We start from the raw sequence: 14,634 nt of genomic DNA, 5'->3' as shown, positions 1-14,634 counted from the left end.
CAACCCTGCAAAAACAGAGGGAAAGTTACAAGTCCCTTCTTGTAGGAAAGCATGCCTCAACTTGCCCTATAAAACCCACCCTACTGCCAGGAGCCAGCAAGCAATTCCCCTTCCGTGAGGCCTCCTGGGCCAGACCTGGGAAGCTGAGCAGAGAGCCCAGACCTCCATCTCCCAAAACTCACCACCATGGGAGCACAGAGTTCAGCCAGAAGCAGCCCCTGCCTGGGCTATATGTCTCCAGGAGGCCTGCCTGGAGGAGGCTGCCAGCTAGGTGAGACTCCCTAAGCCCTCATTGCTTCTGGATCCCAGAGACCTTTGTCTTCAACAAGCCCCAGGGTTGGTGCTGAATCCCAAGGCCCAGGCCACACCCCAAAGGCACATCCTGGGCAGGAATGGGTAGCACCTGCGAACAGCTTGTGCCAAGGTTTGGGGGCTGGAAGGATGGACAGTCATTCATTCTGTGGAGCTCGGGACTGGCGCAGGCTCTGCGATAAAGGGACACAAAGGCCAGAAGCTCCGCTGATACCCCACCCCCAAAGCCAGGACAGTTCCCTCCTCAGGGGTGGAGGTCCTAAGCCCCCAAAGGCACCATTGCTCTGACAAAGGAGACATGCCATAGAACGGAGACAGTTATGAGGGGGTCCTGGAGGCCCCCCGTGCACCAACAGATTATGGCGCAACCTGCAGCACAAGCATAGGCCTTCATGAATTCTAGAACACTGACGAGCACATGAGAGGTCCGGAATTAATACCCTGATAAGTGAATTGGTTATAAAACAGTACAGCCTTAACAAATACGCACAGACCACAGAAATCTAGGTCCCAGCACCCAGGACCCAGAAATTCTGGGTTCAGCAAAATCTGGCTCTGGGAACTTGCAGGACCCCCTGAGACCCCAAACTTGCCCTGGAAGAGGTGAGGGGTCCTGAGCTCTGCCCGTTTCCCTTTCCTCTGAACAATAGCGGCTATGGGAACCCTTTTGGCTCAAGCGTCAGGAAAAACCTATCAGACAGGAAGGTCTCATAAGCTACGCCCTCTGCCCCCAAAACTAGCCCCCCCAAGACCTCTCCAGCCAGGAAGCTGGCCCCACAGACCCCCTGAGAGTGTGGCGTTTGGGGCTCCCCGGAGCGCCAAGAAAGGGCATGGGGCTGGAAAAGCTGACAGTCACTTCCTCTGGTCTGGAAGGGACCCGGAGAGCTGTAGACATTTTGCCCCTGGAAAGGAGGCACCCTCTGAGGACCTGGACACCCCACCGTCGCCACCACCACCCCACCACCCCACCCCCACCACCCCCCCTGGGCTCATGCCCTTCCCTCCCCAGGGACAGCCTGGCTCCCCCTCCCCCACCTGCTCCCCCCCCCCCCGCGGAGGGAGTGGGATTCCTGGTTGCCAGGCAACCGTGTCAACAAGCCCCAGGGAGTCAGGGCTCTGTTGGAGGCTCAGACCCTAGAAAGTGGAAAGTATGGGGTGTACAGAAGGGGATGGAGGGGTAGCTAAGAATGGGGTGGGGGAAGGGAGCTGGCCGCCAGTAGATGCCATGCTGTGGCTCTGCCTCCCGCGCACAGTGGGCCAGGATGTGGCCCAGGGACTGGGGCCGGAGGTGCCCTGGGCTGGGAAGGGGCCCTGCAGGACTGACCCAGGACCCTAGGGGGATTTCCCTCTCCCCACTCGTGGGACCTAACTGGTCTGTCACCACCCTGGGCTCTGCTCTCCCTTCCTGCATCCTGATCCAGACAGGGACAGGCTAGGAGGGCGGGGTCCCCCATTATCCCACCCCCACCTCACCTTAGGCAGCAAGCCAGCTGACCATTCCGCTTTCAGCGCCCCTGGAACACATGTAGGACCTTCCACAGACGCACAGATGGACCCATACAAGAACATACAAACACTCGCACACCCCCTCCATCTCCAGCCCCTAGACTATAGCAGCCCTCGGGTTCCAGGGGTCTGGGGGTGCGCTGACGGACTGGCAACCACAGACATGGGGGCCTGGGGCACATCAAGGGTCCCAGAATTGTGGGGAAGGGTCCACCAAGCCTCACTCACATCAGTCTAACACTGGCCTCCACTCCTGTGTAGGGCTGGAGGTCAACTCAGTGGTCTCAGCATTTTCTCAGGGGACAGAGAAGCAGCCCGTGGGCAGAAAGGGAATTTTGTGAAATTAAGTGAATCAGAAATTTCTGGCTGACTGCAAGGATAAATAGGACGTGTGCTAGGCTCGGCCAAAGGTGCAGAGTCTGGGGCACCGTGGGTCCAGCAACCGACTCTTGATTTCTGCTGAGGTCGTGAGCGGATGCGCGTGGGGCTCCCGGCTCAGCGCGGGAATCTGCTTGAGAGTCTCCCTCCCTCTGCCTCTTGCTCCCGTTGCGCGCGCCCGTGCGCTCTCAAATAAATAAATCTTAAAGAAAAAAAAAAAAAAAAAGGCGCAGAGGCTGGAGGTGCGGAACCTCAAGCCAGCCGCGGGGAATGGAGAGCCGCCAGGCCAGAGGGGCTGGCAGGTGCCCAGTGGGACTCACTCTCCCCCCGCAGGGCCCAGGATGCAGGCGCGGAAGGAGGCCGGGCGCAGGGGCCCGCGGGAGCGAGCGGGAAAGGGGTCCCGTGAGGAGCGAGCCAAGGGGCCGCCCGCGGCGGAGCCCCCCAAGCCGGGTTGGGCCGTGTCGCTGGAGGGGCTGGCGGCCATGCGCCCCGCGCAGCGTCGTCGTCACATGCTCTTCGGGGACCTGCTGGAGGACGTGGGCGCGGCCGCGTCCATCTTCCCCCGCGAGTCAGTGGAGCTGGGGTACCGCATGCCCGACCTGCGCGGCTGGACGCAGTCCCTCGAGCTGCCCGCGGCGCGCCAGGACCTGCTCCTCGGCGTCCTCAAGGCGGCCGAGGCCCGAGGACGGATCCGGGCCCTGCGGCTGCGCTACATCCGCATGCGAGTGAGGCCCGGAGCCCGGAAGGAAGGGGCGCGCGGGCGGGAAGGCTGGGGTGCGGGCGGGGCGGGGAGACCCGGCCTGGTCCGCGGAGGAAAGTGGGGGGGGGGGGTCAAACGGCGGGAGGGGCCGGCCCGGGCGCCCCGCAGGAGGGGCGGGCGGAGCAAAGCAGACGGAGGCGTAGACTCGGAAACAGCCCTGACCCCCGCCCCGACCCGCAGGCGGAGGAGATCGCGCTCCTCGTCCTGCAGCAGAAGTCCGCGCGCGCCGCCATCCGGCTGGAGCTGTTCCTGCCGCCGCGGCTGAAGCCGACGCGCATCCCCGACCCCCTGGACCGGCAAGAGGTACGCTGAGGCCCGGGAAGGGGGGTTCCCCGCCCTCCTCTCCGCACCCCTGGCCCCAGCCCCTTTCACCCGCAGAGGAGGCGCGTGGAGACCATCCTGGAGGAGAAAGTTGATGGCAGCATCTTCCCCCGTTGACTGGGACCCCACAGTGTGCCAACGCGCCCCGCCTTCCCACATAAAGTTCTCATTGTCCAAGCGTCCCCTGGTCGTTACGCTGCCTCTCTCCAGGCTCCCCGAGAAGGAAAGGGACAGTGTGGCTGCAGCCTCCCTGGCATCCGACGTCACAGACATCTGGATACATGGCGGGAGGAGGGGAGGGGGGTCGGACAAGGTAGAAGGAGGGGCAGGTTCGGATCAACATCGCACGCTGGTAACCCCTCAAATCCCGCGCTGCCCCAATCAGGCAACCTGGTGCCCTGCGGGTCTCGGACAGCCCCTTGTCTGAGGGAACAGGAGTAAGAACTGGGCCAACCACTGTCCCAACCCCAGCAGCGAAGAACAAGCTCAGGGAGAAAGTGGGGCCCACCTGGGACCCCACATTGTAGGTTATTCCTTCAGGGGTCAGAGAGGAGGGTGACATTCTGGGCAGGACGAGGGACTGCACAAGCCTAAGGTGGCATTTGAAGCCAGCTGTGCCCCAGGGTCCTCCGGGGGACCACGGTGGGGGAGACTGGGGAACTGGGGAACGGGAGACCGACTCAGGAAGGCCCCTGCTTCTCCAGACAGAAAATCACCTTTTCATCCTGAACAACCTCCGCAGCTCTGCCCTGTGCCCCTTACGCACAGACGCACATATAGGGGAAGGAAACCACCCATGTCCCGTTCTGACACACCCTCCTCCTGCGGAGGCTCCAAGCACTGAACTTGGTAGACAGATTTTCCTGTAGAGAACTTACTCTTCTCGCTGACACACAATTTTTGAGCCTAGAACTTGGCCATGTCTCACCTTTCTTCCCTCCTAGTCCTTAGATGGCCACAGTGGTGGGGCCTGACAGGATTGAGACAACTCCCCCCAGGGGGCCAGGGAAGCCTGCTGAGTGGCCCTCAGGAAGCCCTTCTCCCCCGTACCTGACCCTTCACCCTTTCTGTGCTGCTGCTGCCCCGGCCTCGGTCAGTGCAGGTCTAGGACGAAGGGGAGAGCTGTGCGGGCTCCAGAGGGGAGGGGCGTGGTTGAGCAGAGCTGGGGAAGGAGGAGCAGGGGCAGAGGAGGGGGCCTGCGCTGAAAACAAATCACCAGGGAGAGGGAGGCCTTCTCTCTGTCATGAAAAGGATAACGGCCAGCCCTGACCCTCCAGGACCCCAGCACTCTGTCTCTTGGGCATGTACTGACCACCTAGGACCGTTCTGTCTGTTTGGTAAATGCAGACCTCATTCCTTCACTTCTCTGAGTCTCCATTTCTTTGTCTTTAAAACCAAGATCTTGAGGGTCTCACCTGAGCCGTGAGTGAGCACAGTGAGGGCTCCACAAGGGTGTGGTCCCCCTGCCTTGGGCGATCACACAGAACCCCACGGAGAAGACCAGCCAGAGGGTGGCCGAGGGCAGCTCTGTACCCGGCACTGAGCCAACACATGGCAGGCGGGCCCTTTGAGCCCCACACAGGGAGGGGGGCCCTAGGTCTGCAGAGGAGGCCAGGGCAGGTGGCTGAGGTCATTTCCGTGGGGCCAGAAGAGGCTTCTGCTATGGGAGAGCGAAGCCTGCAGGCCAGAGCCCAGCATCCTGGGTACTGTTCCAGGTTGGCTGGATTCCTGGGCCTGTGATCAGGCTCATGCTCTGGACAGAGGGTCCCGGTGTCGAATGCCACGGCCACCGCACCTGTCACACAACCTGCAACAACTCCCTGCTCAGCCCGTCTGGGCTCCCCGCCCTGGAAGATGGGTATGCTCTGGGCAGAGACAGACTCACCAGAGAAGACGCAGGACCACCAGGATAGCTGGGGTGAGGGGAATGGAGGGCAGGCCCGAGTGGCCAGAGGACACGGGTGAGTGGCCACAGAAGGTGTGGCGTATGGAGGGCTGAGAGGCAGGGCAGGGCAGTAGGGAGTAGCATGAGTGGGCCTCGGAGTGTGCTGCTGAGCTGCCCCATGATCAGCTGGCCTCACATTTCTCGGGGGGCGGTGGAGACACCACAGCAGGCTCTGGGAGCATCCTGGCTGTTCGTCGGGGCACAGCTGTGGCCTGGCTCTGTAGGACCGGTCTCTCAGGATGGTGACCTAGGCTAAACAAGAATCAGCCGCCCACCGGCTGGACAGACTTCCAGTCTTTGCTCTGGCCTTGCTGTTGGCCCGGCAGCCAGAGAGTCTTGTGGTCATGCTGGCCAAGGCCCCCGGGGCTCACAGCACCAGGAGGCACGTCAGCCTGCAAGGCCCCCTCACCTCTCTGACCTTGTCACACACTCTCCTCCAGCTTGGCCTCCCCTCTCCCAAGGCCCCTGCCTGGCCGTTCTCCAACGCTCTCCTTTGCTGAGTGATGCCTCCCTCCTCTGCTCCAAGGTTCTCCTTAGCCCTCCTGACCCCTACCCCAGTCTGCCAGCCTGTTTCTTGTCTGCCCCAGGGCGGGTAGGTCTCGCTCGCTGCTGGGGCCCTCAGTCGGGCGCACAGGGAACACCCAGATAATTGCTGAATGAATGAGCACATGTAAAATCACCACTTCCCTGGTCACCTTGAGTTCTGAGAAAAGCGTGCATATCGACTTGTGCAACTGAAAGGCATTCTGTGAGCCGGCCTCGGGCATCAGGAGCCCACCGGGCGGAGGGCCTGCAAAGGGCCGGGCGATGCTCATGGTGCAAGGCCGGGGGCACAGACCCTCTGCAGATGTTTCCAGGGCAGGGTCACCGCCACGCTGACACTGGCCCAAAGCATGCTGGGATAAGAAAGCTAACTGACAGCTGTAATGGGTCATAAAGTATCAGGAGGGTCAGCCAGAGAGAAGGGACAGGGCATCGTGGCAAAAACGGGAGGGTGTGGCTTTAAACTTGAAGACATAGTGGGGCAACTGGAGGCTTCGGAAGAGACTCAGCCTGCCCCGCAGACAGGAACATTCGGTGACTCCGGACGTAGGAACCCATACCCTCGGCATCGGACCTCAGCATTAGACCCCCTTTCCTGGGGAAGCCCCCTCGAGCACGGAGCCGGCATAGGCTTAACCCCACTTTACAGGCGCGAGTCCACAGTCGTAGAGACGCTTAGGGCTGGGCCTGGAGGGACCCCTGAGGCTTGAGGGCTCTTGGGGCCAGGCACTGGACCAGAGTCTCATGAACACCCACAAGAATGGCAAAGCTGGACTGGCCCCCCTGAATAGAGTGGGGGACACGGCCACACCCCCGTCTATTCCAGTGCCAGCTCAGGCCGTCCTGGGTCCAGAGACCCCGTTTTTAGCCCCTCATCTCCACGGGCTACCCTAGGCGATGGTGGGGACCTGGGCGCCCCGACGGATCTGCCGGGTGCTGGGGAGGGGGCGGGTGGGGACTGAGGCCAGCCGAGCGCGGGGCGGGGCGCGCCTGGCAGGGCGGGCCGGGCGCCTCCCCGCGCGAGGAAGTCCCGTCCCCGCGCTTTGGGGAAGTGCAGCCGAGGCGCCTGCGCACTGCACCCTGCGCCCCCTCCCCGACGATCCAGCCGGACCTCGGGGCGCGCGGGCCAGCGGCGGCGGCGCGAGCGGCTCGGGAGCGCGGTCGGTGAGTGCGCGCGCGCGCGCGCGGCGCCGAGGACGGCGGCCATGCCCCTCTGGGCCCCGGGGCCGTACGGGGCGGGAGCCGCGGGAGCTGGCGCCGGGATCCGCACCCCAAGGACTCCAGCCGCGGGGTCCACGTGGACCCTGGGCCGTGGCGGGACTGGAGCCAGTCCCCCGCGCGTGGGGGAGGGGGTGCTGCAACCCGGTTCCCCTTTTTCTGCGGCTCAGAGCCTGGGGAAGTGATTGCTCAAAGGGGGGGCCGGAAGAACCCCCGTTTCCGCGTCTCCCGCCCCCCCCCCAGCCTGGTGGGGAGGGGCCGAGGCGGGACACCCTGTCCGCCCCCACCCCCATCCCTTTGGATCTGGCAGCCACTCACCCTGCAAGGCGCAGGGGAGGCGCTGCGCCCCCGACCCCAGCTGATCGGGGGCTCCCGGCGCCGGCCTCCCTCCAGAACGCCGCAGGAGTACCTCCTGCCGTCCGAGTCGAGTCCCTGCTGCTGCAGTGCACGCCCCTTCGGCAGCCAGGGTGGGGCCCAGAGGGAACCTGGCACATCCCGCCCCCACCTCGCCTTTGGGTCGATGGTGAGTGGGGCGCCATGGCGAGTTCCTTGAGACAGGGGTGGGGGCGTCAGAGGCTAGAGGAAGGGGCCCCTGAAGAAGGAGACAAGCTCTACCAGGCCAAACCTTGCCAGCAGCAGGAGGAAGAGAGAAATAGGTTGCGCCCACCACTGCAGAAGGGGGGGGGGCAAGGGTCACCAGGGTTAGAAAGACCTGGCCTGCCTTGGAGGAGTCAGGCTGGGGCTCCCCCCACCAATCAAATGGGGGGCAGCAGACCTCAAGGGTACTGAGTACCATCAGAATCAAAGAAAGGAGCCCCTCTGTCAGCCCTCCACCCAAAGGTTATGGCATTTTTTTCTGGGATTGTCACATTTTCTTCTTTTTTTGGACTGGGCGGGCTCAGGGACGTTCTTTTTCCTTCTGCGGAGAGTACCAGCTGCCCCCAAGGGAACCTCTGTCCCCAGAGGCCAGGCTTGCTGCCTGTCCAGCCTCTCCCATCCCAGACTTGGGGGCCAAAGCCCCCAAGGGGCTGGGAAAGAGGAATGCTTCACCTCCCAAATGCCAGGATGGGGGGCAGAAACCCCAGTTCAGACCCTGTAGCCCCTCAAGAGAGAATGGGCGGCCAGAGAACCCCAGCCAGCCTGAGGAGGGCGCAGGGAGCTAGTCCAGGCCTGCAAGAGGCGCAGAAGACACGGACCCCAAATGCAGCCTCCAGCCCTGGGGCCCCCCTGGATCTGCACTCCCAGACAGGGCCCCTCCTCTAATTCAGAGCTGAGTCTTGGGGTGCTGGGGGGAGAGGGGACAGGCCCTGCCCCCACTCACAGTGGGTGGGGGTGCAGAGGAGGAAGAGCAGTTTTCTGCCCAGCTGCCAGACCAGAGGGTGCCACACCCCTTCCTTTCCCCGAGAAGCTTGACCCCTGAGGGAAAGGCAAGCTGTCAGCTGCTGCTTCCCCATCTGCCTGCCCAGTGTCTCTGGGACCCAGTTTGAGGGTCCCCTCGCCCAGGATCTCAGGGGAAGTCAGGTAGCTAGCTGGTCAGGGGCCTCAGCCCCAGGGGACCCTACACAGGGCAGGGCCTCTGCGTGCCCAGGCCCTGGAGACAGGGGCGCTCCGGTGTACACGCCGTCCCGGTGTCCCTGCTGCCCAGAGACCTGAGACAGTCCCAAGACCTGCCCAGCCGTGGTGCCTGTCCTAGAGCTCCTCCTGCCTTCCCTCGTACCCTGGGAGACCCCGAGAAGCCAACATGGCCCAAATGGGGATTGAAAGTCCACAAGCTGCGGGGTGAGGCCAGCAGGGAGGGTGGTGATGACCGGAGAAAGTAAAGTGAGAGCAAGTCGTGAGCCTCCGGGCACCCAGATGGGTGAGGGCAGGACCGGGGGCTCAGGAAGGCCCTTGTCCGCTGTGCAGGGGAGCCCCCGGGCTCTGTGTGTCCTCACTTAGGCCGAGGTGGGCACAGGCAGGGGCACAGGCAGGGGCCGTGGTGGGAAAGCATTCAAAACTGCCCCCAGGGCACTGATTGACTCCCTCCTCATGGTGGAGACTCTGGGATCTGTGGTTGGCCTCATGGGGGGATGGAGGTGGGAGGGTCAAGCTCCTCACCCTGTCTTGGGACTCCAGGGCCCAGGGCCCCCTGCATGCCTCCACCCTGAAACATGGGTACAGATACTGAAAAGAATGCTGACCCTCACCTTCTCCAGCAATCCCACATCTCTGACTCAGGGAGCAGGACACCCCAACCCCTTGCGACCCCCCACGCCCCTCCACCACTGGCACCCCAGGTCGCATTGGTTTCCACAGCCTGGTGGAGGTGGGGGGGAGGGAGGCTGGGAGCCCCTGGGCGTGGTCAGGCACCAGCTGGGGGTTGAGTCCTGGAAGCAGGGCCCAGGACCTAGGGCTCAGGATCTAGAAGACAGAAGCCATGGGCTCATGGCTAGGGGGTTCATGGCCCTCCTCCCCCACGCCCTGCTGCATTTCCCACACCCTGGGAAAGTCCTGGCCCACTCCTCTCCATGCTGCAGGCCTAGTGACCTGCAGACAGGCACTCCCCATGGGGAGCAACCCTCCCCCTGCCCCCACCCACTGCAGAAAACCCAGAATGGAGGGAGCTGGGGAGGGGGTCCAAATGTCCGGCCACCACCCTCATGCATTAACCTGAGAGCCCCAGACCAGTGGGGCCCCCAGTCCCCTTGGGAGGGGCCAGGAGCCGGAAACCAAGAAAGAGGAACCCAGACTTCCGGCTTCCCAGGGACGGGGCAAATGCGGGTGTCCCGGAGCCTCCTGTGGAGATCTTGTCGGGGCCCCTCCTCACCGGCCCTGTCCCTGCTCACGGCGCTGGTGGAGGAGCCTGAACAGAGTGGGGGGCAGGGGAGCAGGCCCCCAGGGGTCTGGGAAGGAGGGAGAGACTCCAGGACAAGTGGAGGCTACAGTCCCAGGTTCTCAGCGAGAACCTCCACCTCTCTTCTCAGACTCCCAGGCTGTGGTGACGGTCCTGGCGCCAGCACCACGGAGCCCGGGCGACCTCCTCCTCCCACCCATGCCCACCCCACATGAGACTGAGAAGCAGGTGCACCACCTCCACCCCTGCCTCTGCCCCTCTTGTGGGAACGGGGGCGGGGGGAGCAAAGAGTTGGGAGGCTGGGAGGTGGGGGTTGCCCACCCAGGGGAGTCGGGGGAAAGGTGTGTGGGCCGTGGCTCTGGCCTGGAGCTGAGGAAGCTTCCATGTCACCAGCACGTAGGGCCGCAGGAGGCAGACCAGCCCCCCTCGATGTCCAGTCATGATGCAGCCCCCCCGGCTGTCCCCAGCCGCAACCCCTGCTGCTTGTGCTGGTGCTGCTGTTGTGGCTGTTCCTGGTACGTGGAGTCTGGGGAAGGGGGCGACCCTGGAACGTGGGAACTTGGGGGGGCAGGGCCGGGGGGGCGAGCTGTGCAGATGTGGGGCTGAGGGCCTGCCCCCAAACCCTCAGATGGCCTCTGAGGCATCACCTGAAGGCAGGAGGCCTTGCCCCCCACAGCTCTTATTCAAGGGCTCCTGGGCCCTGCTGACCAGGGGCCAGTGCCCAGACCCCTCTGCATGTGTGGCTTTCAGGCGTCGAGCGCCCGAGGGTGTGTCCGTGTGCAGGCACCTGGCCAGTCCACCGGGTGTGCCACATCTGTCCATTTACGCAGCACATGCAGACGCCGCTGGGACACAGCCTCAGCTGGCCCTGGGGTCCCACAGAGGGACGAGACAGAAGCCTGTCCTACACAATGTTAGGTGAAGTGACAGTGAGCAGGGACCTGGCCTGGGGATGATGGGGATGAGCTTCGAGAGCAGCCTGCCAGAGGGCGGGGGTGGGGCCCCCAGGTGGTAAGGGGGTTCTGTCCGCCTGCAGAGAAGCTGTTGGGAGTTTTCACTTGACAGAGGCCTAGCCCTATCCAGGCTTTCAGCCCATGGGGGTTGAGTGGACAGTGCTGTGGGGACTCAAAGGGGGATGTTTTTTTTTAAGATTTTATTTATTTGAGACCGAGAGAGAGAGAGAGAGAGAGAGCATGGGCACAAGTGGGGGGAGGCAGAGGGAGAAGCAGACCCCCCACTGAGCCGAGAGCCTGCTGTGGGGCTCAGGCCCAGGACCCCGGGATCACGACCTGAGCCCAAGGCAGACACTTCACCGACGGAGGCTCCCAGGTGCCCCTCAAAGGGGTATGGGCTGACCAGTGAGCAACTCACGCGCAAGATGGGAGAGGGGTGGCCACGAAAAATCAGGACGCACGGAGACTTTGCCTGTGGGACCGAGGGAGAGTTTGGGGTCTAGCAGGCAGGGTAAGAGAGGAACGGAGTCTGTCTGGCTGTTTGGGTTTGAGATGTCTGTTAGACATGCGGGGGCCGTGGAGGGAGTTCTGGCTGGAGGCAGGGCTGTGCCCTGATGCCAACATACCAAAAACGTGTATCTTAAGAAAGAAAGACGCTGTTACTTTAGGGACCCTTTAAACATGATGTAGTTTGGGGGCGTCTGGGGGGCTCGGTTGGAGAAGCATCTGCCTCAGGCTCAGGGCGCGATCCCGGCGGCCCTGGGTTTGAGCCCCGCGTTTGAGCCCCGCGTTGGTCTGCTGCTCAGCGGGGAGTCTGCTTCTCCCTCTCCGCGGGCTCCTCCCCTGCTTGTGCTCTCTCTCAAATAAATCAATGAAATCTTTTTTCTTAACGCAGTAAATAAATAAACACAATGTAGTTTCAGGGAGTCTCCCTGCTATGTAAATACCTGGGTACTGCGGACACACACAACCCCGAGTGAAGACGCGGGTGCTTGAAGGCTCAGCCCTTCCGGCGGGTGGGACAGGAGCGGACTGCGGAGCGGCCCTCCTGCAGGGGCTTCACGCAGAAGCTGAGCTCCCCTTGCCCTGTGGGTGCGAGCGTCTGTGCCGCAGGCGGGTGCGTGCGCGCGCGTGTCTGTGCCGTTGGTGGGTGCGCGCGCGTCTGTGCCGTGGGTGCGTGCGCGTGTCCGTGCCGTGGGCGTGTGCGTGCGCGTGTCCGTACCGTGGGTACGTGCGCGCGCGCGCGTCTGTGCCGTGGGCGGCTGCGTGCGCGTGTCCGTACGGTGAGTGCGAGCGTGTGTCCGTGCCGTGGGTGGGTGCGTGCGCGCGGGTGTCTGGGCCATGGGTGCGTGCGTGCGCGTGTCCGTGCCGTGGGTAGGCGCGCGCGCGTGTCTGTGCCGTGGGTGCGTGCGTGCGCGTGTGTCTGTGCCATGTGGGTGCGTGTCCGTGCCGTGGGTGGGTGCGTGCGTGCGCGTCTGTGCCGTGTGGGTGGGTGCACGCGCGTGTCCTTGCCGTGGGTGGCTGCGTGCGCGTGTCCATGCCGTGAGTGTGTGGGTGCGCACGTCTGTGCCGTGTGTGCGTGCGCGCGTGCGTGTGTTCGTGCCATGGGTGCGTGCGCGTGTGTCTGTGCCATGTGGGTGCGTGTGTGTCTGTGCCATGTGGGTGCGTGTCTGTGCCGTGGGTGGGTGCGTGCGCGCGCGTGTCTGTGCCTCGGGTGGGTGCGCGCGCGTGTGTCTGTGCCATGTGGGTGCGTGTCCGTGCCGTGGGTGGGTGCGTGCGCGCGCGTGTCTGTGCCGCGGGTGGGTGCGCGCGCGTGTGTCTGTGCCATGTGGGTGCGTGTCCGTGCCGTGGGTGGGTGCGTGCGCGCGCGTGTCTGTGCCGCGGGTGGGTGCGCGCGCGTGTCCGTGCCGTGGGTGGATGCGTGCGCGCGCGTCTGTGCCGTGGGTGCGTGCGCGCGCGTGTGTCTGTGCCATGTGGGTGCGTGTCTGTGCCGCGGGTGGGTGCGCGCGCGTGTCCGTTACGTGGGTGGGTGCGTGTGCGCGCGTCTGTGCCGTGTGGGTGCGCCCGCGTGTCCGTGCCGTGGGGGCGTGCGTGCGCGCGCGCACCCAGCGCCGGTGGACCGCGGAGGCCAGAGCCCCCTCTCTCTGCGGGCAGGGCTGAAGAGCGGCGGCGAGCGTGGCGGGTCTCCCGGGAGAACAAGCTGCAGCCTCTCCCGGGCTGCGAGGCATGGTAGGTGTGGCCGGCCGCGTGCGCGCGCGTGTCTGGGGGACGGGGCGGGGTGGGGGGGTGCAGGCCTGACCTGGCCTGGCGGGGAATGCCCACAGCGCCACGCCGAGCCCCGAGGAGGTGCGGAGCTGGGCGCAGTCGTTCGACAAGCTGATGCACAGCCCGGCGGGCCGCAGCGTGTTCCGGGAGTTTCTGCGCACGGAGTACAGCGAGGAGAACATGCTCTTCTGGCTGGCCTGTGAGGAGCTCAAGGCTGAGGCCAACCAGCACGTGGTGGACGAGAAGGCCCGGCTCATCTATGAGGACTACGTGTCCATTCTGTCCCCCAAAGAGGTGCACCGCCATGGCGGCCCAGGGCGGGGCTGGGGGGGCGGGGGCGGGGACACCTCCAGGGCCCCTGACGCCGGCATCCCGTCCCGCAGGTGAGCCTGGACTCGCGCGTGCGCGAAGGCATCAACAAGAAGATGCAGGAGCCGTCGGCGCACACCTTCGATGACGCCCAGCTGCAGATCTACACGCTCATGCACCGGGACTCCTACCCCCGCTTCCTCAGCTCCCCAACCTACCGTGCCCTGCTGCTCCGGGGCAGCTCCCAGTCCTCCAGCGAGGCCTAGGCTGCTCACCCACGCGCAGCGGCACCGACCCAGCCGGCAGGAAAGGACTCGGTTACCTGCACAAACCTGTGCCAGCAGGCGTCCGGCACGGCCACGGGGGCCCAGCACCCGTGGGGGCAGTCCCAGACTGGAGCGCCCTCCGGACGCAAGGGACATGGTACCCTAAGGTCCTGCTGAGAGGCAGGTGTGAGGGCCTCTGGGACCAAGCAGCCCCTCCCCAACCGGCTTCCTGCTGGCGGGCCCGGGGCTCCTGCTGGGGGAGAGGGACCCTCCCAGGAGTGCTCACGGACCCAGCGGCTTCATGGGGGGGCCTCCTCCCCGGCAGCCGGGGACCTTGAAAAATGCCTCTGATGGGAAGCAGAGCCTCTGTGTCGTCTAGTTGGGACATGAGGAGACCCTCTGACTCGAGCTGTCTGCGCCCAGATCAGACCCAGAACCTCAGAACTAGGCTCAAAGCAACAAGAGCCAGTTTCTTTTTTATATTTTCATGAAGTTTAAACCTGGAAACATGTCTTTACTGTATTTTATCAAAAAAGAAAAAGATGTTTTCATATTTATCTCCATTCCTTCTTCATCCAAAATAGGATCTTATTATTGAAGATATTTTTAAAGCAAACGTTCTCTCCTTTCTTTTCGCATTGGGGGAGATTGAAGAATGATGGGTTGTCCCAGACCGGTGCAGGGAGTAGAGGAGACCAGGCCCCGCTGGGCAGCTGCGCTCACCCATGGGCCAGTGAGGGGGCCAAGGTGAGGGCGGGGTGCTGACAGGGGCAGCCTCCACAAGGCACACGCACTTGCCGCCCCATCGCCCGAATTTCTGGGAGGCACAGGGACTCAGACCTGCAGCAGGTCCAGGGCCCACCCCATCCGTTCCATCATCAGGAGCAGAGGGTCAGGGTGAGGACAAGTCCTTGAGAAAGGCTGGGGACCCAGATGCAGCCTCCTGCCCATAAGCCCTGGGCCCAGAGCTGTAGTGCCTGGGGAAGTTTGGGAGGCCCTGGGTCCTCTACCTAAGGCCCCCTCCC

General features: G+C 63.9%; 2 protein-coding genes across 6 annotated transcripts; both read left to right on the top strand.

Annotated features, from left to right (window-relative positions):
* The first annotated feature begins 1,400 nt into the window (after positions 1 to 1,400).
* LKAAEAR1 (LKAAEAR motif containing 1) lies at positions 1,401 to 3,459 on the top strand. Of its 2 annotated transcripts, none has more exons than XM_004760086.3 (4): positions 1,401 to 1,460; positions 2,530 to 2,921; positions 3,137 to 3,259; positions 3,335 to 3,459. In XM_004760086.3, the coding sequence occupies exons 2-4, from the start codon at positions 2,538 to 2,540 to the stop codon at positions 3,392 to 3,394; spliced, it is 567 nt and encodes a 188-aa protein (XP_004760143.1). In that variant the 5' UTR covers positions 1,401 to 1,460; positions 2,530 to 2,537; the 3' UTR covers positions 3,395 to 3,459. The 2 variants fall into 2 exon arrangements, with proteins under 2 accessions (XP_004760143.1, XP_044926382.1); XM_045070447.1 differs by having other exon boundaries at positions 1,407 to 1,453.
* Positions 3,460 to 6,790: 3,331 nt separating this feature from the next.
* Positions 6,791 to 14,225, top strand: RGS19 (regulator of G protein signaling 19). 4 transcript variants are annotated; one of them, XM_013060185.2, is made up of 6 exons: positions 6,980 to 7,506; positions 9,947 to 10,044; positions 10,210 to 10,331; positions 12,924 to 12,998; positions 13,094 to 13,328; positions 13,418 to 14,225. In XM_013060185.2, exons 2-6 carry the CDS (start codon positions 10,015 to 10,017, stop codon positions 13,607 to 13,609), a joined length of 654 nt encoding a protein of 217 aa, XP_012915639.1. In that variant the 5' UTR covers positions 6,980 to 7,506; positions 9,947 to 10,014; the 3' UTR covers positions 13,610 to 14,225. The 4 variants fall into 4 exon arrangements, with proteins under 4 accessions (XP_044926381.1, XP_044926380.1, XP_012915639.1 ...); XM_045070446.1 differs by lacking the exons at positions 9,947 to 10,044; positions 10,210 to 10,331 and adding an exon at positions 6,791 to 6,929 and having other exon boundaries at positions 7,377 to 7,506; XM_045070445.1 differs by lacking the exons at positions 6,980 to 7,506; positions 9,947 to 10,044 and adding an exon at positions 6,875 to 6,929.
* The last annotated feature ends 409 nt before the right edge of the window (positions 14,226 to 14,634 follow it).

The sequence above is a fragment of the Mustela putorius genome, unplaced genomic scaffold, assembly GCF_011764305.1.
Source record: "Mustela putorius furo isolate JIRA1106 unplaced genomic scaffold, ASM1176430v1.1 tig00003972_pilon_pilon_pilon, whole genome shotgun sequence".
Taxonomy (NCBI): domain Eukaryota; kingdom Metazoa; phylum Chordata; class Mammalia; order Carnivora; family Mustelidae; genus Mustela; species Mustela putorius.
This window is presented reverse-complemented; position numbering and strand designations above follow the sequence as displayed.